Source organism: Chiloscyllium plagiosum, chromosome 45, assembly GCF_004010195.1.
Source record: "Chiloscyllium plagiosum isolate BGI_BamShark_2017 chromosome 45, ASM401019v2, whole genome shotgun sequence".
NCBI classification, from domain to species: domain Eukaryota; kingdom Metazoa; phylum Chordata; class Chondrichthyes; order Orectolobiformes; family Hemiscylliidae; genus Chiloscyllium; species Chiloscyllium plagiosum.
In genome coordinates this window covers 5,381,781-5,405,128 of record NC_057754.1, presented here as the reverse complement: position 1 = coordinate 5,405,128, position 23,348 = coordinate 5,381,781, and the positions used below count along the sequence as shown (strand labels likewise).

At 45.3% G+C, this 23,348-nt stretch overlaps 1 protein-coding gene across 1 annotated transcript in view; it reads right to left on the bottom strand.

Annotated features, from left to right (window-relative positions):
* Window positions 1-23,348, bottom strand: part of LOC122543993 — a 96,632-nt gene that overhangs the window by 12,997 nt on the left and 60,287 nt on the right. Inside the window, exons 13-18 of the mRNA XM_043683001.1 lie at window positions 20,996-21,399; window positions 13,519-13,622; window positions 12,561-12,715; window positions 10,505-10,673; window positions 4,714-4,837; window positions 2,554-2,669 (exon numbers count right to left, since the gene is read on the bottom strand). Of these exons, the coding sequence (XP_043538936.1) occupies window positions 2,554-2,669; window positions 4,714-4,837; window positions 10,505-10,673; window positions 12,561-12,715; window positions 13,519-13,622; window positions 20,996-21,399 (1,072 nt within the window). The remainder of the gene's footprint in view (window positions 1-2,553; window positions 2,670-4,713; window positions 4,838-10,504; window positions 10,674-12,560; window positions 12,716-13,518; window positions 13,623-20,995; window positions 21,400-23,348) is intronic.

The following is a 23,348-nucleotide window of genomic DNA, read 5'->3' as shown; positions in this document are numbered from 1 at the left end:
GCCGTCATGTACCACTTCACCTGACGAAGGAGCAGCCCCAACCTATTCAGCGTGTTTGAAACCTTGTGATTTCAAATAAACCTGTTGGACTATAAACTGATGTTGTGTGACTTCTGACTTTGTCCACCCCAGTCCAACCCTGGCACTTCCACAATCATGGCTTCTCTGCTCATGACCTGAAGGACTGGCTCCCCCATGACCACATTTACAGACCGGCAGTAACTGTCTGGTATTCTGTTATTACCCAATGACAGGCCAGCCTTGGTTCAGTAGTGACATCCTCACCTCTGAAGGATGAGTAGGGAACTAAATAATGTCTCATGGTTGATTTCAGTTTAGTTATAATCACACATTTAAGGTAATAATTTATAGATCAATCTAATATTATAGTTTTCTGTTTAACAGTAGCCAACCTGGACTTTAGTACTCCAACATCATGACATAGGTAGTCAGAGTTTGGTAGCCTTGCCTTTATTGGTCAGTGCATGGAGGATAAGAGCTGGGAGGTCATGTTGTGGCTGTACAGGACATTGGTTAGGCCACTTTTGGAATACTGCGTTCAATTCTGGTTACCTTGCTATAAGAAGAGTATTGTGAAACTTGAAAAGGTACAGAAAACATTTAGATTAGATACCCTACAGCGTGGAAACATGCCCTTCGGCCCAACAAGTATATACCGACCCTTGGAAGAGTAACCCACCCAGACCCATTCCCCTCTGACTAATGCATCTTACACCATGGGCAATTTAGCATGGCCAATTCACCTGGCCTGCGGGAGGAAACACAGAACACGAGGAAAATGTCTAAACTCCACTCAGACAGTCACCCGAGGCTGGGATCGATCCGGGGTCTCTAGTGCAGTAAGGCAGCAGTGTTAACCACTGAGCCACCTGGAAGTTATGATGATGTTGCCACGGTTGGAGGGATTGAGCTATCAGGAGGGGCTGAATAAGCTGAGACTGTTTTCCCTGGAGTGTCGGAGACTGAGGAGTGACCTTATAGAGGTTTATAAAATTATGAGGGTCATGGTTAGGGTGAATAGCCAAGGTCTTTTTCCCCAGGGAGTCCAAAACTAGAGGGCATAGGTTTAGGGTGAGAGGGGAAAGATTTAAACACAGACCTAAGGGGCAACTTTTTCACGCAGAGGGTGGTGTGTGTGTGGAATGAGCTGCCAGAGGAAGTGGTGGAGGCTGGTTCAATGACAACATTTAAAAGGCATCTGGATGGGTATGTGAATAGGAAGGGTTTAGATGCTGTCAAATGAAAGGCGTCTGTTCCAATGCTATACATCTCCAAATGCTGTCAAATGAAAGGCGTCTGTTCCAATGCTATACATCTCCAAGATGCTGTGACTCTACTCTTCGAACTGAACCAGGAAGCAAGATCCAAAGTGTGCCCATAACGTTGCTGCCATGTTTTAATAGGTATTAATTATAGTCTCAGCAAAGTTTCCTTAGTTTCTGCACTTTTCTGTCTCCTGTTGTCTTGTTGGCTAAAGTCTCAAATGAGCAAATATTGGTTTCTGAGTATAAGACCACTGAAACCTACTCCTTGGAATCAGGAGTTCATGCAGTCAAGCCTTATTTTAGATTCCTGAATCTGTAATCAACATTGACGACTCATTGAGTATAACAGTGTTTCCCTGCTACATAATGCCCATCGGCATCTCCTGCTCACAGAGTCATACAGCACGGAAACACACCATGTTGTCCAACCGGTCCATTCTGAACAAAACCGCTGAACTAAACTAGTCCCTCCTGCCTGGTCCTGGCCCATATCCATCCAAACCCTTTCCTGTTCATGTCCTTATCCAAATGTCTTTTAAACGTTGTAACTGTACCCACATCCACCACTTCCTCTGGAAGTTCATTCCACATGTGGAACCATCTTCTGTTAAAAATATTTGCTCCCATATATTTTATAAATCTCTCTCCTCTCACCTTAAAAATATGTCCGAGTCTTGAAATTCCCCCACCCTAGGGAAAAGACAACTACTGTTAACTCTATCTATAGCTCCCATGACTGTTATAAAGTTTTATATGGTCTCCTCTCAACTTCCTATGTTCCAGTATAAGATGTTTCAGCCTTTCTTTATAATTCAAACCCTCCATTCTCGGCAACATCCTGGTAGATCTCTTCTGAACCCTCTCTAGCTTCATAATATCCTTCCCGTAACTGGGTGACCAGAACTGGACACAGTAATCCAGACGAGGCCTCACCAATGTCCTGTACAACCCCACCATGACGTCCCAACTCCTGTACTCCCAAGCAATGAAGGCAAGCGTGCGAGTTGCCTTCTTAACCACCCTGTGATGCAAACTTCAAGGAATTATGCACCTGAAACCCTAGGTCCCTCTGTTTTACAACCATCCCCAAAATCCAACCATTAATTGTATAAGCCCCAGCCGTGTACCAAAATGTAACACTTCGTATTTATCCAGATTTAATTCCATCTGCCAATTTTCAGCCATCGTCTCCTAGTTAAGGAAAAATCATGATCCACATTTGCTGCCATACGTTTGAAAAGCAAACAAATATTTCCCAACAACTTACCAAACAAGCATGGTACAGCAGGCTATCTTGCGCATGACAGGAGTCCGGAACAGATCTAACACACTGCGCCTGTTGTTGTTGACCAACTGTTCACTTTCCATATTTGACTTCAGAATCTGTGAAACACACACCCAAGGCTATGACATAATGTCATTAAAATGTGTGTCCCCTTCTCCTACAAGTTTGTGTTATAAAGAAAGGCTGGGTCCTTTTTCACTGGAGTGTAGGCAGTTCAGAGGTGACCTTATCGACGTGTATAACATCATGAGGGGTATAGATAGGGTTAATGCTTGACGTCTTTTCCCTTGGGTGGGGGATTTCAAGACTGGGGGGGGGGGCACATTTTTAAGGTGAGAGGAGAAACATTTAAAAAAGACACGAGGAGCAATTGTGTTTTACATAGAGGGTGGTCCACGTGCGGAATGAACTTCCTGAGGAAGTGGTGGATGCGAATACAGTTACAACATTTAAAAGACATTTGGATAAGGACATGAATAGGAAAGGGTTTGGAGGGACATGGGCCAAGCGCAGGCAGGTGGGACTCGGTTTGTTTGGGATTATGTTCGGCATGGACTAGTTGGAATGAAGGGTCTGTTTCTGTGCTGTATGACTCTATGACATAAACGCTCCGTAGCTTAGTGCTCTTTAAGGTGTATTACAACAAACAAGGGTGATGACAAAACCATGGACATGAAACTGAAGTTCAGTGTATAGAGAGCCACCAACATGAGTGAGTGCGGGAGAAGATAAGGTTAGTCTGAGGGTAGCGGATGTAAAATACCATCTCTCCTCCCTAGTTGGATGGCACCAGCATGGCTGGAAGGCTGCCAGTTTCTTCCAAGTGTACACCAGAGCAAGCTGGTCTGAAGCGAAGCCTTCGAACCCAACTAACCTCTTCAATCTCCCGCCATTTCTGTTTGCTACTCTGAAACATTGAGGTGCGATATCTTCTAACAGGATCCTAAGAATGTCAAACAACTGAAATATTGCAATAATATCGCGTGACTTCACGAGGTCTATTTTGTCCTCTTTTTTTTTTGTAATGAAGAAAGATTGAGACAAGCAGTCTGCTCAAAACCAATGAAGCAAGCAGCTTGTGAGGCCTGGGGGCTTGATTTTAAATGTTGGAACAATAGAAGCAGCCTGGATGGGTGGGGTCAAGCTCCCACAGAACCAGGGTTTTTAGTTCTAGTTTTCAGTAGCAGTTGCTGGGGTCTTGAAGCTGGATGTGGAAGCTCTTCTTCCTCTATGTGTTACAGTGAGAAGCTGGGGTTCTGTTTTTGCTGCTTGAATTGCCTGTGAGACAATCTATTTTACTAAACTTGCCTTTGCCAAGGGTGTGTTTATGGGACGTTACTCAGTTGGAACAGTTAATTAGTAGTTTTTATATATATATATTATTTTGTTAAGCATTTCAATAGTTACAATTAAGCTGATTCTTTTCTTTTGAGTTTTATTTTGCCTGTATTTTAACTGTAGTGTAAAAGTAAAGTGTTAAAGTCGAGAAGTTTGACCAATTGAATTGCATCTGGAACACAACATCTTACACTTACTGTTAAAATAAAGAAACGTTAGGATCTAGGCTGTGTTAATATATTTTGATTTGATTTGATTTATTATTGTCACACGTACCGAGGGACAGTTTTGTTTTGAGCGTGCAGTACAGGCAGATCATACCATACAAAGCGCATTAGGGTGATAGAACAGAGCAAGGAATACAATGTTATGGCTCCAGAGAAGGTGCACAGACAGCGAGATCAACATGAGTTTGAAATTTGAGAAGTCCACTCAGGAGTCTGATAACAGCAGGGAAGAAGCTGTTCTTGAATCTGTTGGGACACGTGTTTAAACTTTTGTATGTGCTGCCTGACAGAAGAGGTTGGAAGAGATTACATTTGGAGGTGGAAGGAGTCTTTGATGATGTTGGCTCCATTCCAAGGTTTGGAACAATTTGTCAAGTGTGGTGCTGGAAAAGCACAGCGGGTCTGGCAGCATCTGAGGAGCAGGAGAATTGACATTTCGGGCATAAGCCCTTCATCAGGACGGGCTGCCCTAACAATATGTCTCTGCAAGATTAGGGTAAAGACCATCGGTTCAGTGATGGAACCAAGCTGGGGTGAGTTTCAGTGTAAAACGCACACTTTTAAGACCATCACTTACTTCGATAGTGAGTTTTTCCCCCTCCTCCTCCTTGCCATTCATTTTTGCCACTCTCCTGAGCTGTTTCAGAGCGACATCAGCCTTGTCGTTCAGAATGAGCCAGCGAGCAGACTCCGGGAACCACCTTTTGAGAACGACCACACACACACATACATAGGGGTTATTATCGCAACAGTGGGGAAAAAAAAATCGCTCAGGCAACTTCAGATCATTTAGGAGGGTGCCACAGCACAGAGATGGAAAAGAAGGATAAATTCTCAATACCACATCCTATTTTCACAATTCTCTTCCTTTACACGGGGTTACTTGCTAACTGAGTAGTTGTTCAGATAACAACTACACATTAAGCTTTTGTAAGTACCCCATTTTGGACGTAAACATGAATAGGACGTTGAATGGGGATTAGATTTTATTGTCACGTGTACTCAGGTACAGGAGTACAGCGAAAAGTATACAACGTAGCCATTCCCAGCATTATCTTAGGCACAAAAGTACCTAGGTGCAAAATCTTGGGTACAAAGTAGAAAAACAGTAAAAGGTTAAACATTACAGTCCCTCTTAGTATAAAGTAGAAAGATAAAGAAGTTAAAAGTTAGACTTCACAGCTATCTTAGCATTAAGTAGAAAAAAAAAGAAATAAAGTTAAAAGTTCAAAAGTTTTTCTGAAGTGCTGAGTCATGCTGAGCTTGCACTCCCTGTATGACCTTAAGCTCCTCCATTTTGACTCACTCTCCAGGAGACCTGGGAGTGCCTGCTCTCACCATCATGTTGGACTCATTCTCCCCATGATGGCTCGCTCTCCTCTGCCTTGCACAAACCCGCTCTCCACAGAAAGCAAGTACGTTAAAGAAAGGAAAGAGAGCAGTGAAAGAAGAAAACTAAAACGTAAATGCGACCGAGAAAGGCTAATGTTCTGGCGACATGGGCCCGTAATCCTGCCATGGTGAGATTTGAGTTCAATTTAAAATCTTGAATTTAAAAAACAAACGAGTTGGTCTAATGAGGACCATGTAATTAAGTGTCAATTGTTGGAAAAGTTCACCTGGTTGACTAATGTTCTTTAAGGAAGGAAGTCTGCTCCCCTTTTACCTGGTCTAGCCTACATATGTTTCCAGACCCACAGCCATGTGGTAGACTCTTAACTGGTCCTCTGGGCAACTAGGGATTGGCAATAAATGTTAGTTCCATCATCCCTCAAACCTTCTTAACTAGCTTGTTAGTCGCACCATCTCGTCTAACTTGTCTAACTATTTAATTCAACCATCTCTTCTAACCTTTCTAACTAACTAGTTTGTTTAATCATCTTGCCTAACCTCTCTAACAAGCTCAAAGAGTCATAGAGTCACGGAGCTGTACTGCGCAGAAACAGACCCTTTGGTCCAACTCGTCCATGCCAATTAGATATTCTAAATCAATCTATTCCCATTTGCCAGAGATTGGCCCATATCCCTCTAAACTCTTCCAATTCATGTACCCATCCAGATGCCTTTTAAATGTTGCATCTACCACTTCCTCTGGCAGCTCATTCCATGCACGCGCCACCCTCTACGTGAAAATGTTGCCCCCTTTGGTCCCTTTTAAATCTTTCCCCTCTCACCCTAAACCTATGCCCTTTAGTTTTGGACTCCCTTACCCTGGGAAAAAAGACCTTGGCTATACACCCGATCCATGCCCCTCATGATTTTATAAATCTCTAGAAGGTCCATCCCTCAGCCTCCAAAACTCCAGGCATCTCCCCATAGCTCAATCCCTCCAACCCTGATCTTTAAGGGTCCCTATTCTCTCCTTAGTTCCCCTTTTGTCCTTAATGACCTTTGGATTCTCCTTAACCCTATTTGCCATAGCTATCTCATGTCCTCTTTTTGCCCTACTGATTTCCCTTTTAAGTATATTCCCTTGTACTCATCCAGGGATTCACTTGATATATGCCTGACATATGCTTCCTTCTTTCCCTGGATCAATACCTCAATTTCTCTCGTCGTCCAGCATTCCCTACACCTTCCAGCCTTGCTCTTCACCCTAACAGGAACATACTGTCTTTGGACTCTTGTTATCCCATTTTCCAACTGTCCCTTTATGTGCGAATATCCGCACCCCCCCCCCCAGTCAGCTCTTGAAGGTTCTTGGCTAACACCATCAAAATTGGCCCTTCTCCAATTTAGAACTTTAACTTTTAGATCGGGTCTATCCTTTCCAATAACAATTTTAAGACTAATAGAATTATGATCACTGGCCCTAAAGTGCTCCCTCCACTGCGTTATTTCCCAAGAGTGGGTCAAGTTTTGCATCTTCTCTAGTAGGTACATCCACTTACTGGATCAGAAACGTTTTACACACAAAAGAAATTGCTCCCCACCCAAGCCCTTAACACTAGGCCAGTCCCAGTCTATGTTTGGAAAATTAAAAGCCCCTACCATTACCACATATTATTCTTCCTGATAGCTGAGAACTCCTTACAAATTTGCTTCTCAATTTCCCGCTGACTATTGGGGGGTGGGGGTGGGAGGGGGGAGCTATAGTGCAATCTCAATAAGGTGATCACCCTTTCTTACTTGTCAGTTCCACCCAAATAACTTCTCTGGACATATTCCCAGGAATATCCTCCCTAAGTACTCGCCGTATTGTTAACCCTAATCAGAAAAAGCACTCCTTCTCCTTTCCTGCCTATCTATCCATCTATACCCTGGAACATTAAACTGCCAGTCCTGTCCATCCCTGAGCCACGTCTCTAATCGCTATGATGTCCCAGTCCCATGTTCCCAACCATGCCCTGCCTTACCTATCAGCCCTCTTGCATTGAAATAAATGCAGTTTAATTTATCAATTTTACCTCCTTTTCCCAAATGTACCAGCCTCAGACTGATCTCTTTTCTCACTATGTCTCTGGCCTCCCCATCCCACTCTCTCCATACTGGTTTAAATCCCCCCGAGCAGTTATAGCAAATCCCCCAGCAGTATATTAATCCCCTTCCAATCCTGTCCTTCTTATACAGGTCTGGGAAGAGATTCCAACGATCCAAAAATGTGAATCCTTCTCCCCTGCACCAGCTCCTCAGCCACACTTTCATCTGCTCCAACCTCCTATTTCTACCCTCATGGCACCGGGAGTAATCAGTTCTTCCTAATCTCGAGGACCTCCTTTTTAAATTCCTGCCCAATTTCTTATATTCTCTCTTCAGAATCTCGTCCTTTCCTCTTCTCATGTCATTAATCCTAATGTGTAAACGATCTCCTGCTGGTCTCTCTCCCCTCCGCGCCCTCTCTGACGTTCCCTTTATGCTGGCATCAGGAGGTAACACACCATTCTGATGCCTCATTGTCAGCTGCAGAAATGTCAGTACCTCTGACTAGAGAGTCCGCTATCACAATCAGTCACTTGCTCCTGACATGCCCCTCATTATGTAGCATCAGTGTCACTACCAGAAACCTGGGTATCAGTGCTACATTCCCCTGAGAGTCCATCATTCCCTACATTTTCCAAAACAGCATACAGTAGTACCTTGATTATCCGATAATCCGAATTTCGGATTATCCAAACAAGATCTCAAGGTCCCCGTTAAAAACATTACATCAAAGTGAATTTGGACAACCTGTACTGAAGAACGTGTGAAAACACTGGCAAAAAATCAAAAGTACACAAGCACCACAAGCATCAGCGACTGGATATTTCTGACGTAAAGGTTAGTTACACAGCCCTTTGCAAAAGTAAGTGCTTTATTCCTGTCACTTTACTGGACCATTCATGAAAAAAATGACAGGGAAAGTAAACACATGCGCAAGGTGGCACTTATGTCTTTCTATCGCGACACTGAGTTCAGCAGAAACTGACAAATGCTCTTGCAATTGTAGAAGCTGTTCGGGACCTTGCTTAATGCTGAGATTTCATATATTTATGTGATGGTAAGGGTTTAGCCCTTCTCAGTGTAACCTGCAATTTGCAGAACACAAAGATTAGATTGTTTAAATAGCAAACTCCTCAAAATTATAGATTTAAACAAACTCTCCAGCATTAGATCAGTATGGCTTCCCTTGTTTAAGGTCAAATCGATTATCTGAATAATCAGTTATGCGAGTGACATACTGCCGGCCCATCTCGTTTGGATAATTGAGGTTCCTGTGTACTTGTTTGAGATAGGGATAGCCATAGGAGACTCCTGCCTACTTCTCTTACCTTTCCTCAAGAAAACCCACCTACCTGACTGGATCTGTGATTTTTCTACCTTCCTGCAAGTACCATCCATCATACCCGTCAGCTCATGTAAATCCCTCACTGCCTCTGGCTGCTGCTCCAAACAATCCATGTGATCTGATAGGATTTGCAACCAAAGACATTTCCTGCAGACATAATCATCAGGAACGTGGAAACTCTCCATAATCTCCCACATCACTCTACTAAAGGCCGTCTTGCACTTTAACAATCTACAGACCCAGAAAATAGCCTAGTCTTACTGCTCTAAAAACACTGCCCTAGAATAACTTAATACTTACGTTAAAAAAAGTTTAATCAAGACACAGATACAACAGGATCTTGACCAGATGGACCAATGAGCTGAGAAGTGGCAGATGGACTTTAATTCAGATAAATGCAGAGGTGCTGCATTTTGGGAAAGCAGGACTTATACACTGAATGGTAAGGTCCTAGGGAGTGTTGCTGAACAAAGAGACCTTGGAGTGCAGGTTCATAGCCCCTTGAAAGTGGAGTCGCAGGTAGATAGGATAGTGAAGAAGGCGTTTGGTATGCTTTCCTTTATTGGTCAGATTATTGAGTACAGGAGTTGGGAGGTCATGTTGTGGCTGTACAGGACATTGGTTAGGCCACTTTTGGAATATTGCGTGCAGTTCTAGTCTCCTTCCTATTGGAAAGATGTTGTGAAACTTGAAAGGGTTCAGAAAAGATTTACAAGGATGTTGCCAGGGTTGGAGGATCTGAGCTACAGGGACTTTTTCACGCAGAGGGTGGTATGAGTATGGAATGAGCTGCCAGAGGAAGTGGTGGAAGCTGGTACAATTGCAACATTTAAGAGGCATCTGGACGGGTATATGAATAGGAAGGGTTTGGAGGGATATGGGCCGGGTGCTGGTAGGTGGGACTAGATTGGGTTGGGATATCTGGTCGGCATGGACGGGTTGGACCAAAGGGTCTGTTTCCGTGCTGTACATCTCTATAACTCTATGACTCTACCTCAATAAAACATATAATCAAAAACACCTTCTCTACTCCCAATTATAGATTTACAAACAAAAAACAATAAGTTACACTTTTTAAAAAAACATTTAGCTGTTCCTCTACCTTGAGCTCCCCCACAAAGATTTCTCCAAGATCAACTGTGAATTTTGTTGTCTGTTTATTTTTCTTAGAAGAACTCCAATGTCCAAAGATGCTTGAAACTAACAGCAGAGGCAGTCAGCTGTGAAGGATCACTGCCTGGTCAGACCGCTATGAAGGTTCACTGATCTTTCTTGGTACCTGGTAGCTGTTCTCTCTCTCCCTCACTCTTTCTCACCATTTTAAAATGCCGCTGTTTGATCTCTTTTTATTTACAACATTCCAAAACAACGCAACAGCTTATAAAAAGGCAATTACTGCTCCAAGCGTTCGAGAAAATCAGCTGCAACACTGAAAATACCTCAGAAAAGGAGCAGCTGCCACAGCCACAATTTTCTCCCGTCCTCCATCTTGGATTACCCAGAATCCTACCAGAGTGAGTTCCACCACCTCTCCTAACCTTTCCCTCGTATGTACTGATCGATGGTGCAATCTGTGAAGGAGACCAGTAGAATGTGAACGTACCAAGAGTAAAGGAAGAAAATGAAGTAAGGTAGAGACACTGTGAACTGAAGCCACCGCCAGTCTTGGATTCCATACGCTAAACCAGCCAGGTGTAGTTGACCAAAGGTGTAAAGAAAACCACTCAGCATTGAAATAGGCGTTCGAAATCTTGTTGGGATCCATTCGACCTCTGCAGAAGCACAAAGACAGGTGGAAGAAACTGAACGAATCGGAGCAGCTTCTGCCAATACTGATTTGGAAAATCATGAGCCTCATCAGAGCACATTTAAGGAACTTCCTTTAGGTTCTTCACTTGCCTACCCAACCCACAACAACGATGATACCTTCCACGGGTAAGGGCAAGGAGGCAGTTCCCAAATTCAACCCATCTGGAGTTGCAAACTGAACCATATGCTGTTGACATTAATCCCATACCCCAGTGCCCAAGGAATCCACAACATATGAAGGTTAAGAAGGTGTTTCGCATTTTTGCCTTCATTTCTCAAACCTTTGAGTTTAGGGAGCTGGGACGTCATGTTGAGGTCATTGGTGAGGCTTCTTCTGGAATACTGTGCCCAGTTCTGGTCGTCCAGTTATAGGGAGGAAGTTATGAAACTGGAGAGGGTTCAGAAAAGATTTACCAGGATGTTGCCGGGTATGCTTGAGTTAAAAGGAGAGGCTGAATAGGCTGGGACTTTTTTCCCCGGAGCATGGAAGGTTGAGAGGTGACCTTATTGAAGTTTATAAAATTATGAAGGATATGTAGTGGATAGGATGGGGGATTTCAAGACGAAGGCACACATTTGTAAGGCGAGAGGAGAGAGATTTAAAAAAGACAACTGGGGGAGTTTGTATGTGGAATGAACTTCCAGAAGAAGTGATAGATGTAGGTACAGTTAGAACATTTAAAAGACGTTTGGATATGTAGTGGATAGGAAAGGCTTGGAGGGATATGAGCCAAGTGCAGGCACAGGGGACTAGTTTTAGGTTTAGAATTGAGGTTTAAGTTCATTCCACACACAAACAACTCTCTTGTATAAAAAAAAACTCTCCAAGTTGTCTTTTTTAAATCTGTCTCCTCTCACCTTAAAAATATGCGCCTTGGTCTTGAAATCCCACACCCAAGGGAACAGACACCTGCCATCTACCTTATCTATACCCGTCATAATTTTACAAACCTCAATACGGTCACCTCTCAACCTCTGGTGAAAAAAACTTCCCAACCTATTCGGCCTCTCCTTGTAACTCAAACCCTCTATTTCCAGCAACATCCTGGTAAATCTTTTCTGAACCCTCCCCAGCTTAATACTATCCTTCCTATAACAGGGGGACCAGAACGGGACACAGTACTCCCGAAGAGGCCTCAGCAATGTCCTGTACAACCTCAATATGACGGCCCAACTCCTCCACTCAAAGGTCTGAGTAATGAAGGCAAGCGTGCTAGCGTTCGGTGCATTAGTCAGAGGGAAATGGATCTGGGTGGGTTACTCTTCGGAGGGTTAGTGTGGACTGGTTGGGCCGAAGGGCTTGTTGCCACACTGTAGGGGAATCTAATCTAATCTCATGCTAAAAACCTTCTTAACCTTTGTAAGTTAGTGAGACCTTATGAGTGGGAGAAAGAGAGGGAGAACAAGGAGCTGGGCAGCTTGCTTAAAGGATAAAGGGGACAATATCCAGCACAAGCCTGGATCTGATTCTCTTGTTGAGATGTTGAGAACTCTGCGTTATGGACAGATTTTTGGGGGAATTGGTGAGACGTTACTCACTACAGAACTCCCAGCCTCTTACTTGCTCTCGTAGCATTCATAATAGCTGGTGTAGTTATTTTCAATTAACTCGTCTGGGTGTATTACAACATACTTGTGCAACAGGTAAGACTCAAACCCAATTTCCTGGTCCCAAGGTATGGACGCTACCACAACAGGCCTCAACAGTTGGTTTGATTACGTTCCAGAACAATGGTAACGCTTGGGGAGATTCAAAAATGGCCATGCTATTGAACATCAAAGACGGACGATTACATTCTGTTCTGTTGGAATGGGCTTGAGCTGACAAACGTACACGTCATTTCACTTACTGAGGGAGAAAGCATTGAGTATGATCCCCGACTGTGCCACTCCACAGAGGAACCTCCAAAAGCAAAATAAGGGATAGGAGGAGGCGAACGCAGAACAGGTTCCGGAGACAGCTAACTGGAAATGGGACCACAGCAGGAAAGTCCGCCTCCCGAACCTGTAACAAGCACCCAGTAAACATGAATTCAAAATAAAAAAAACAACGCGGTTAACTGTTACAAAATAGTCTTGGGTTAGTCATTCACCTGCCTGGTGATATGGTCAATGTTTGGAACCCGCTCAATTCAGCTTTTAATTGATGTTGTGCAGAACTTTTATAGCTTGTCTGCATTTAAATGCGTGCTCTCTCCAACCTGTATGTCAACACTGAGCTGTCGCAACTACATTATAGAATCCCTACGATGTGGAAGCAGGCTATTCGGTCCATTGAGTCACACACCGACCCTCTGAAGAGAGACCCACCCTGTAACCCTGCATTTCCCATGGCTGATCCACCAAGCCTGCACATCCCTGGGCACTATGGGACAATTTAGCACGGCCAATCCACCCTAACCTGCGCATCTTTGGATTGTAAGAGGAAACCCTATGCAGACTCTGGGGAGAACGTGCAAACTCAACACAGACAGTTGCCCGAGGATGGGATTGAACCTGGGTCCCTGGTGCTGTGAGGCAGCAGTGCTAACCACTGAGCCATTCCCCCCGCCAGAGGGGCAGTTAAGAGTCAACCACGTTGCTGTGGGTCTGGAGTCACGTGTAGGCCCAGACCAGTTAAGGAAGGCCGTTTCCTTCCCTAAAGGGACATTAGTGAACCAGATGGGTTTTTCCCAGCAATTGACAATGGATTTATGGTCAAGAGTAGATTCGTAATTCCAGCAAAAATGCCGCTTGGCCATCGCCTCCCCGGAAAACACACTGAGTTGACATAATGCTTGGCATCGCAATACTCCCGGCCTCTCTTACTTGTCAGAAAGCCTGCCCAGGACAATGGCTCCCACCAGCAATCCGGCCATGTAGATCGATTGTGTGATCCGCTTCAGGGATTTCCAGTTGCAGACAAGGTCCCACTGTCATGACAAGAATAGTTATTGTCATATTGGTGGTCTGAAATCCAGGGAACAAGCCCAACATGGCAATGGAGATTCCTCCGATGATGAGGGTAGGCGAGACTGAGCCAGTGAGTGGAACGTGGGCCAAAGAGGAGGAGATCGATCCCTTGCAGAAAGTCTGGGCCAGGCATGGCTCAGCGCTTAAGCAAGACTGCTGAGCTTTTCACTTTTTTTTTATTTCATAGAATCCCTCCATTATTGCTAAAGGAATGGAGTATAAAAATAGGGAAGTGTTGCTGCATCTGTACAAGGCATTAATGAGTCCACACCTGGCGTATTGAGGACAGGTTTGGTCTCCTTACTTGAGGAGAGATGTAATTCAGTTAGAGACAGTTCAGAGAAGGTTCACTCAGTTGATGTGAGGGATGAGAAGGTTTGTCTTGGGAAGAGCTTGAGCACTTTAGGCCCATATTCTCTGGGGTTTTCAAGAATGTGCAGGGTGATTTTATTTTTCCATCTTGTAACTCCAACAAATGAGAATTAATTCACCAGGGAATGAAAAAGATTCTATGTTATAGTGTTGACATCCCCTTAGTCTATGACAATATGGCTTACTCACTCCACTGCTGTGCAATGATTTCTAGGTGTTCAGTGGGGGATGGATTATTCATTGTGGATTTAAGTAGAATTTCTGTTTCTTTGACAGGTTAAAGATTGTTTTGACCACACTCATGCTGACCCAGTGAGCTCAGAACTGATCATTATGTAGGTCTTGGCAGTTTTGTTTCATTATCAAGGAGCAAAAAGCTCTTGTTTCCTCAGCAATTTTTAGGATAGTGTAAAGGTCACTGCACACTATCACACACAGACATGCGCACACAAACATGCACACACAACAACACACAGACTGACACATGCGCAGACACAGACACACACACAGCCTGACACACACACAGCCTGACGCACACACACACACAAATACACCCAGACTGACACATACACACACACAGATCGACACACACACTCACACACAAACATACACCCAGTCTCTCATACACACACACTCGCATGATCACATAAACACACACTCACACATGCATACACACACTCGCGCGCACACACAGGCAGACACAGGCACAGACATACAGAGACACAAGCACACAGAGACACACACACACACACACACAGAGGTGAGTTTTATAAGGCCTACACAAATAGGACAGTTGGTTGTTGGGGGGGACGTATGGAGTGGAAAATCAGGAGGTTAGATACTCATCCCAGCCCCAACAGCCAAATGTTGGCTACTGCATTGTGATGGGAAATCTCCAAGGTGTCCTTAACTCAGAGATGTGGCAGGAATGCTGACAATTTCATTCAGCAGTTTTCTGCCTATTGTCTGCAAATCCTTTTTTTTTGCAGAGTTTGGCATTGCAAAATTGGCACGCGGAGATCAAATTACTGACCAAGCACCGACGCCTCTACTTTCCTCAGGAGGCTAAGGAACTTCGGCATGCCCACAAGAACTCTGACTGATTTTTATAGATGCACCATAGAAAGTACCCTTTCAGGATGCATCACAGCTTGGTACGGCAACTGCTCTGCCCAGGACTCTAAGAAACTACAGAGAGCTGTGAATACAGCCCAGTCTATCACACAAACCAACCTTCCATCCACTGACTCCATCCACACTTCCCACTGCCGACATCATCAAAGACTCCTCCCACCCCGGTTATAATCCCTCCCACCTTTTCCGTCAGGCGGAATGGATAAGGGTTTGTAAACACTTACTAACAGATTCAAGAACAGCTTCTTCCCCACGAGGTTATCAGACTTCTGAATCGACCTCCCGAATGTTAGTTCTGATCTCGCTGACCCTGCACCTCCCTTTGGCTGTGACACCGTGTCCTGCACTCTGTTCTGCTACCCCGATGCAGTCTGTGTGACGTGATTTACCTGGACAGCACGCCGTATCTTGGTACACGTGACAACAACCAATCGGCGTGACCATCAGCATTCCCAATGCGCCATCCAACATCATGAGCAGGAAGGGCTCCCCGAGATCGAAAGCCAGCTGGTGGCAGAGTAAGTAGTCCTCTGCTCTGAGCGTTCTTTTTCTTTCTTCTTTTCTCTTCTGTTCCTTCCCCCTTCTGTGGCAGGGGAATGGAGGAGCTGGCGAGCCCCGGAGGCGAATCCCGGAGCACCGGTGGAGGTGGGGGGGGGTTATAGAGGCGGGGAAGCAGCCCCAGGACAGTGGGAAGCAAGGGGGAAGCAGTCCTGGAACTTACCTTGGAACAGCTGAGAGTTGGTGCGGAGCGGACTGCAGGCTTGGAGTGGAGCGGGGACAATTACTGGACCTGGCTCTAGTGCGGGCGGTCACATCACATGTTGAGCTGCTGCACTGTAGTGTTTATTTGCAATTTGTTGTTCTGACTGTAATGTCAATCCTGTAACTATGTCTTATTTCTAACTTATTCTTTAAACCCTGTAATGTAATGCCATTAATTTTCTCTTAATTCCTCTTTTATATCTAAGATTTGTACCTCACTTATAGAAACCCTACAGTGTGGAAGTAGGCCGTTTGGCCCATCGAGTCCACACAGAGCATCCCATCCAGACCCACCCTGCTACCCCATCCCTGGAATGGCATTTCCCATGGCGAATCCACCTAACCTGCGCATTATTAGACTGTGGGAGGAAACCAAGCACCTAGACACAGGGAGAACGTGCAAATTCCACACAGGCAATTGCCCAAGGCTTGGATTGAACCCGGGTGTCTGGTGCCATGAGGCAGCAGTGCTAACCATTGAGCCATGAGGGACACAGATAGGGTTAATGGGCAGTTGTCTTTACTTTAGGATAAGGGGTTTCAAGACACAGTGGGCACAGTTTTAGGGTAAGAGGAGAGGGATTTAAAAAAGACACAAGGGGCAATTTTGTTTTGCACAGAGGGTGGTCCGCGTGTGGAGTGAACTTCCTGAGGAAGTGGTGCACACACTGTTTATAGAGAGGTTTGGATAAGTGCATGAATGGGAAAGGTTTGGATAAGTGCATGAATGGGCCGGGAGCAGGCAGGTAGGACTAGTTTAGTTTAGGATTATAGACTGGTTGGACCGAAGGATCTGTTTCCGTGCTGTATGACTCTATAAGTGAGGGGCAAAAATTAGAGGACTGGAAAGTTGCTCATGTTGTCCCCCCTGTACAAAAAGGGTAGTAGGGATACTCCGGGTAACTACACACCAGTGAGCCTGACGTCGGTGGTGGGGAAGTTGCTGGAGAGGTTACTGAGAGATAGGATCTATTTCTATTTGGAAAGGAATGAGCTGATCGGTGTTGGGCAACATGGTTTTGTGAGGGGGAGATCATGCCTTACCAACTTGATAGATTTCTTCGAGGAAGTGACCAAGTTGTTAGATGAAGGAAGGGCTGTTGATTTCATAAACATGGACTTTAGTAAGACGTTTGATAAGGTTCCCCATTGTGGACTAATGGAGAAAGTGAAGTCACATGGCGTGCAGGTGGATAAGGAACTGGTTGAGCAACAGGAGACAGAGAGTAGTAGTTGAAGGGAGTTTCTCGAAATGGCGAAAGGTGACCAGTGGTGTTCCACAGAGATCAGTATTGGGGCCACTGTTGTTTGTGATATACATATATAAATGATTTAGAAGAGGGCACTGTTGGTATGGTCAGCAAGTTTGCAGATGACACAAAGATTGGAGGAGTGGCAGAAAGCATAAGGGACTGTCAGAGAATACAGGAGGATATACATAGACTGGAGAGTTGGGCGGAAAAGTGGCAGATGGCTTCCAATCCAGACAAATGTGAGGTGATGCATTTAGGCAAGTCTAATTCTAGAGCGAATTATACAATGAATGGAAGAGCCTTGGGCAAAGTTGATGGGCAGAGAGATCTGGGAGTGCAGGTCCATTGTACCCTGAAGGTTGCTGCACAGGTGGATAGAGTGGTCAAGAAGGCATATGGTATGCTTGCCTTCATCGGACGAGGTATTGAGTATAAGAGTTGGCAAGTCATGTTAAAATTGTACAAGACTTTGGTTCGGCCGCATTTAGAATACTGTGTAAAGTTCTGGTCGCCGCATTACCAAAAGGGTGTGGACGCTTTGGAGAGGGTGCAGAGAAGGTTAACGAGGATGTTGCCTGGTATGGAAAGGGCTAGCTGTGAAGAGAGGTTGAGTAGGTTAGGTTTATTTTCAATAGAAAAAAGGAGATTGAGGGGGGACCTGATTGAGGTTTACAAAACCACGAAGGGTATAGACAGGGTGGATAGAGAGAAGCTTTTTCCCATGGTGAGGGGTTCAATAACGAGGGGTCACGCGTTCAAGGTGAGAGGTGAAAAGTTTAAGGGGGATACACGCGGCAAGTACTTCACACAGAGGGTGGTAGGTGTCTGGAACGCGTTGCCAGCAGACGTGGTAGAGGCAGGCACGGTGGATTCATTTAAGATGCGTCTGGACAGATGCATGAGTAGGTGGGGAGCAGAGGGATACAGATGCTTAGGAAATGACCGACTGGTTTAGACAGTACGTTTGGATTGGCTCAGGCTTGGAGGGTCGAAGGGCCTGTTCCTGGGCTGGAAATTTTCTTTGTTCTAAAGAATAATGTGACAAAATGCGAAAGTGTCCATTTTAGCAAGGCGACTAAAAAGACGCATGTAAGAGATTTCAGCGCTCTAAGGAGCAGGGGAATCACAAAAGGCTGCAATGCAGGTACTAGTAATTAGGAAAGTTTATAGAATGCAAGTATTTTATTACAAGGGAAATGAAATACAAAAATAAGGAGGTCATGTTTCACTTATATGGGGAAGACCCCATCTATTTACAGTATTGGTCACCTGACTAACGGAAGGAGAAAGTGAGGTCTGCAGATGCTGGAGATCAGAGCTGAAAATGTGTTGCTGGAAAAGCGCAGCAGGTCAGGCAGCATCCAGGGAGCAGGAGAATCGACGTTTCGGGCATCATTCCTGAAGAAGGGCTTATGCCCGAAACGTCGATTCTCCTGTTCCCTGGATGCTGCCTGATCTGCTGCGCTTTTCCAGCAACACATTTTCAGCTCTGACTAATGGAAGAATTGTTGATGCTTTGGAAGATGTCCAGTAAAGGTTTATTAACCTTGACCGAGCAAGTTGTCTTATGAGGAAAGACTTGACAGACTTGCATTTGCCAGACCTAAGAGGAATAAAAGGTGTTTTGAGTGAAACATTTAAGATCCTGATGAGGAAGATGTGGCAAGGATGTTGTCCGCTATGGGAGGATCAATAACCAGGAGTCACTGTTTCAAAGTAAGGAGAGGCCCTTTTAAGACGGAGATAGAGTCACAGAACTGTACAGCATGGAAATATACCCTTCGGTCCAACTTGTCCATGCTGACCAGATACTCTAAATTAACCTAGTCCCATTTGCCAGCACTTGGCCCATATCCCTTTAAATCCTTGCTATTCATATACCCATCCAGATGCCTTTTAAATGTTGACATTGTACCAGCTTCCACCACTTCCTCTGGCAGATCATTCCATACATGCACCACCCTCTGCGTGAAAAAGTTGCCCCTTCTATCCCTTTAGAATCTTTCCCCTCTCACCCTAAATCTATGCCGTCTAGCTTCGGACTCACCCATCCCAGGGAAAAGACTTTGCCTATTCACCCTATCTGTAAATCTCTATAAGGTCACCCCTCAGCCTCCAACACTCCAGGGAAAACAGTGCCAGTCTATTCAGCCTCTCCCTACAGCTCAAGCCCTCTAACCTTGGCATTATCCTTGTAAATCTTTTCTGAACCCTGTCATGTTTTACACATGGAGGTAAAGAAATTTCTCACAGATTCATCATGCACCTTCACATCTCTTCTCATCCAAAGACAGTAGAAGCAGAACCTCTGAATATTTTTAAGGTAGGAATGTACCGATTCTCGGAAAGCAAGAGGGTGGAATTTTATCAGGAGGAGATAGGAGTATGAATTTGGTTATAACCAGATCCGCTGCGTTCTTATTAAATGGTAGGTTACCTTGAAGGGGTCAAATGGCCTCCAAGTGTTCCTTATTTGTATGTTCATTTGCTGTCACTCATTGAATCATAGAGCCATACAGCATGAAAACAGACCCTTCGGCCCAACCAGTCCGTGCCGAGCATATTCCCAAACTAAACTAGTCCCACCTGCCTGCTCCTGGCCCATATACCTTCCCTATTCATGTACTTATACAAATGTTTTTTAAATGTTGCAACTTTACCTCACACAAATTACTCTCTGTGTCAAAAAAAAGTTCCCCTTAGGTCTTTTTAAAATCTTTCTCCTCTCACCTTAAAAATGCGGCCCCCTGGTCGTAAAACCCTCCCCACCATAGGGAAAAGATACTTGTCACTCATCTATAGTTGTCATGATTTTATTAATCTCAATAAGTTCACCCCGCAACCTCCTATACTCCAGTGAAAAAAGTCCCAGCCTATCCAGCCTCTCCTTATGACTCAAACCCTCCGTACCCGGCAACATCCCGGTAAAGCTCTCTGAACCCTCTCCAGTTTAGATTAGATTACCTACAGTGTGGAAACAGGCCCTTCAGCCCAACAAGTCCACACCAACCCTCCGAAGAGTTACCCACCCAGACCATTTCCCTCTGACTAATGCACCTAAGACTTCAATAATATCTTTCCTGTAAAAGGGTGACCAGATCTGGACACAGTATTCCAGAAGGGGCCTCACCAATGTCCTGTCCATCCTCAATATTGCATCCCAACTTCTATACTCAAAGGCCTCAGTAATGAAGGCAAGCGTGCTAAATGCCTTCCTGACTAGCCTGTTCACATGTGAAGCAAACACCAGAAAAGTATGTAGCTGAAGCCCTAAATCGTGGGCGGCATGGTGGCGCAGTGGTCAGCACTGCTGCCTCACAGCGCCAGAGACCCGGGTTCAATTCCCGCCTCAGGCGACTGACTGTGTGGAGTTTGCACGTTTGTTAGGTAAGGGGTAAATGTAGGGGTATGGGTGGGTTGCGGGTCGGTGTGGACTTGTTGGGCCGAAGGGCCTGTTTCCACACTGTAATGTAATCTAATCTAATCTCTCTCTGTTCTACAACCTTACCCAAGGACCTTTTAATTGTATGAGTCCTGTCTTTGTTTGTTTTACCGAAATGAGATGAGGTAATGTAGGACGAAAAATAAGCATTGAGACTTCACTCCTTTATCAGGAATCACTTTGCCCTTCAGACTAAACAAAGGCACACCTTTATCTGTGGTCCATCTCCTGCAAACACTACCCGCTGGTTGAGTTAAAAACCCCTCAGCAAGAAAAGGTGTGTACACACTCAGATAAACCCCTTCGTTCCATTTCACAACATATTCAATGGCATTGAAACCTTCAATAGATAGAAATCCTTAGGGGTTACCTCTGTGACAATTGTGGCTTTGAACTTAGAGTTGTCATAGGTCCACCCGTCAGTGCACTTCTGCGTGTGGTACTCAGTCACGTTTGCGTGCGTCCCGTTGAGATCCAGAAGGTGCCATTGAGGTGAGGAGTACATCAGGCATTTCTCCGGCTGTTGGTCCTGGTCCAGAGGGATGAAAACCCGGAGAAGTTCCTCCGTCTGCAGCCTCCCCGTGACATTGGCGTACCTCGAGTCATTCACTTCCAAAGGGATCCTGCAGTGATGATCAGGAACAACAGCCACGAAGTTCTGAAGCAGGTTGTGACTAGGTGAGAGAAACGATGGCAACACCAGCAACAAAATGTGGATGATTTGGAACTTCCCCATACTTCCGACATCCTCCAGGATATCTTCGAACCCCATGGCTGCGGCTCAGAGATGGCAGCACTGAAGGAGAAGGACTGTGGCTGAGGGAGAGATCATGACACTGACGGAGAGGCTGTAGCAGAGATGGAATGCCTTTGGGGCTGAACTGATCATTAATCCATAAATTTAAGTAATGTTTAAGCTGGTGATAACAGACCTTGCTTTTTCTCTCTAACCTGGTTGAACAAGTCTAAACACTGCGAAAGGAAGGCCACGGAGTTGCGGTTGGTGGGGGCTTGGGTGAGTTTATTGCTCAATGTTATATTAGTCATCAACATTTGAAAAGTCTGGTTAAACAGTCCCTTATAATTAGGGGGTACAGTCTTCTCAGTTTTCTCTAGCAGTGGTGTACGCAGCAACCCTCTGTCTTTTTAGAAGCATTTCAAATCAAATTATAATAATTGGCATTTTTTCCACTTGTGTCCACTCCCTCCACCACTGACATCAGTCACAGCAGTATGTACCATCTACAAGGTGCACTGCAGCAACTCCCCGAGGCTCCTTGGACAGCACCTTCCAAACCCACGACTACTTCCATCTAGGAGGACAGGGGCAGCAGATTCACGGGAACACCACCACTTTCGGGTTTCCCTCCACTCCCCATCCCAACTTGGGAATATATCGGCCATTCCTTTGCTGTCCTGGGTCAGAATCTTGGGATTCCCTCCCTCAGGGCATTGTGGGTCAGCTCACAGCAGGTGGGCTGCAGCGCTTCAGGAAGGCAGGTCACCACCACCTTCTCAAGGGGGCAACTAGGGACGGGCAAGAAATGCTGGCCAACCCATATCCCTCAAATGAATTAAATAAGAACAAGAGATTGAGGGTCCGTCCACACGATCCAGAAGGATGTACAAATTGTAAAACTTTTTACCAGCATCCACTTCTCCTGCAATCTATTTGGCTGTTAAATAGTTGCCATTGACCATTGACTTACTGAAACTTGTTAGTTCCTCCTGTTGTCTCTTTCACAAAGTGCGATTTGTAGACACACTCACAGAATCATAGAGGTCTACAGCATGGAGACAGGCCCCTTCAGTCCAACTTGTCCATGCTGCAGAGTTTTCACAATTTAAACTATTTGCTCTGTGTTTGGTCCATATCCCTCCATAGCTATCCCATGCACGCAGGCAAAGCTACATCGGCTGGACATCATAGTCAAGATCAGAGTGGTGCTGGAAAAGCACAGCAGGTCAGGCAGCATCCGAGGAGCAGGAAATTCGACGTTTCGGGCAAAAGCCCTGGGTAAGCTGGGAATTCTTTGCCTGGAGTGTTGGAGGTTGAGAGGGGTGACCTTATAGAGGTCCTGATGAAGGGCCTTTGCCCAAAACGTCGAATTTCCTGCTCCTCGGATGCTGTCTGACCTGCTGTCCCATCCCATCCATGTACCTGTCCGAATGTTTCTTAAATGACAAAACTGTACCCACCTCCACCACTACCTCTGGCAGCCTGTTCCAGACACTCACCACCCTCTGTGTGAAGAAATTGCCCCTCAGGAGTCTTGTACATCTCCCCTCTCACCTTAAACGTATTCCCTCTAGTTTTATACTCCCCTACCCTGGGGAAAAGGCCTTGGCTATCTACCTTATCTATGCCTCCCATGATCTTATAAACCTCTATAAGGTCACCCCCTCGACCTCCTACACGCCAGGGAAAGTAGTCCCAGTTTATCCAGCCTCTCTTTATAACTCAGACCCTACAGTTTCAGTAAAGTACTTGTACAGAGGAACCTCGATTATCCGGGCGGGCACTATTTCATTCGGATAATTGATTATTCGGTTTTCCTCTGGGGCTCAGGAGTTTTCTGCGAAGTCTGGTCCCCTTTCAGGAGACTGGGCAAAAGCACACTGTGCATGAGACCCCGTCCCCCGATCCGCTCCCGCCCACAACCCCAACCCTGTCTGCTCCCACCCCGCCCCCCCCCCCCTCCCCCCCCCCCCTCCGACCCCCC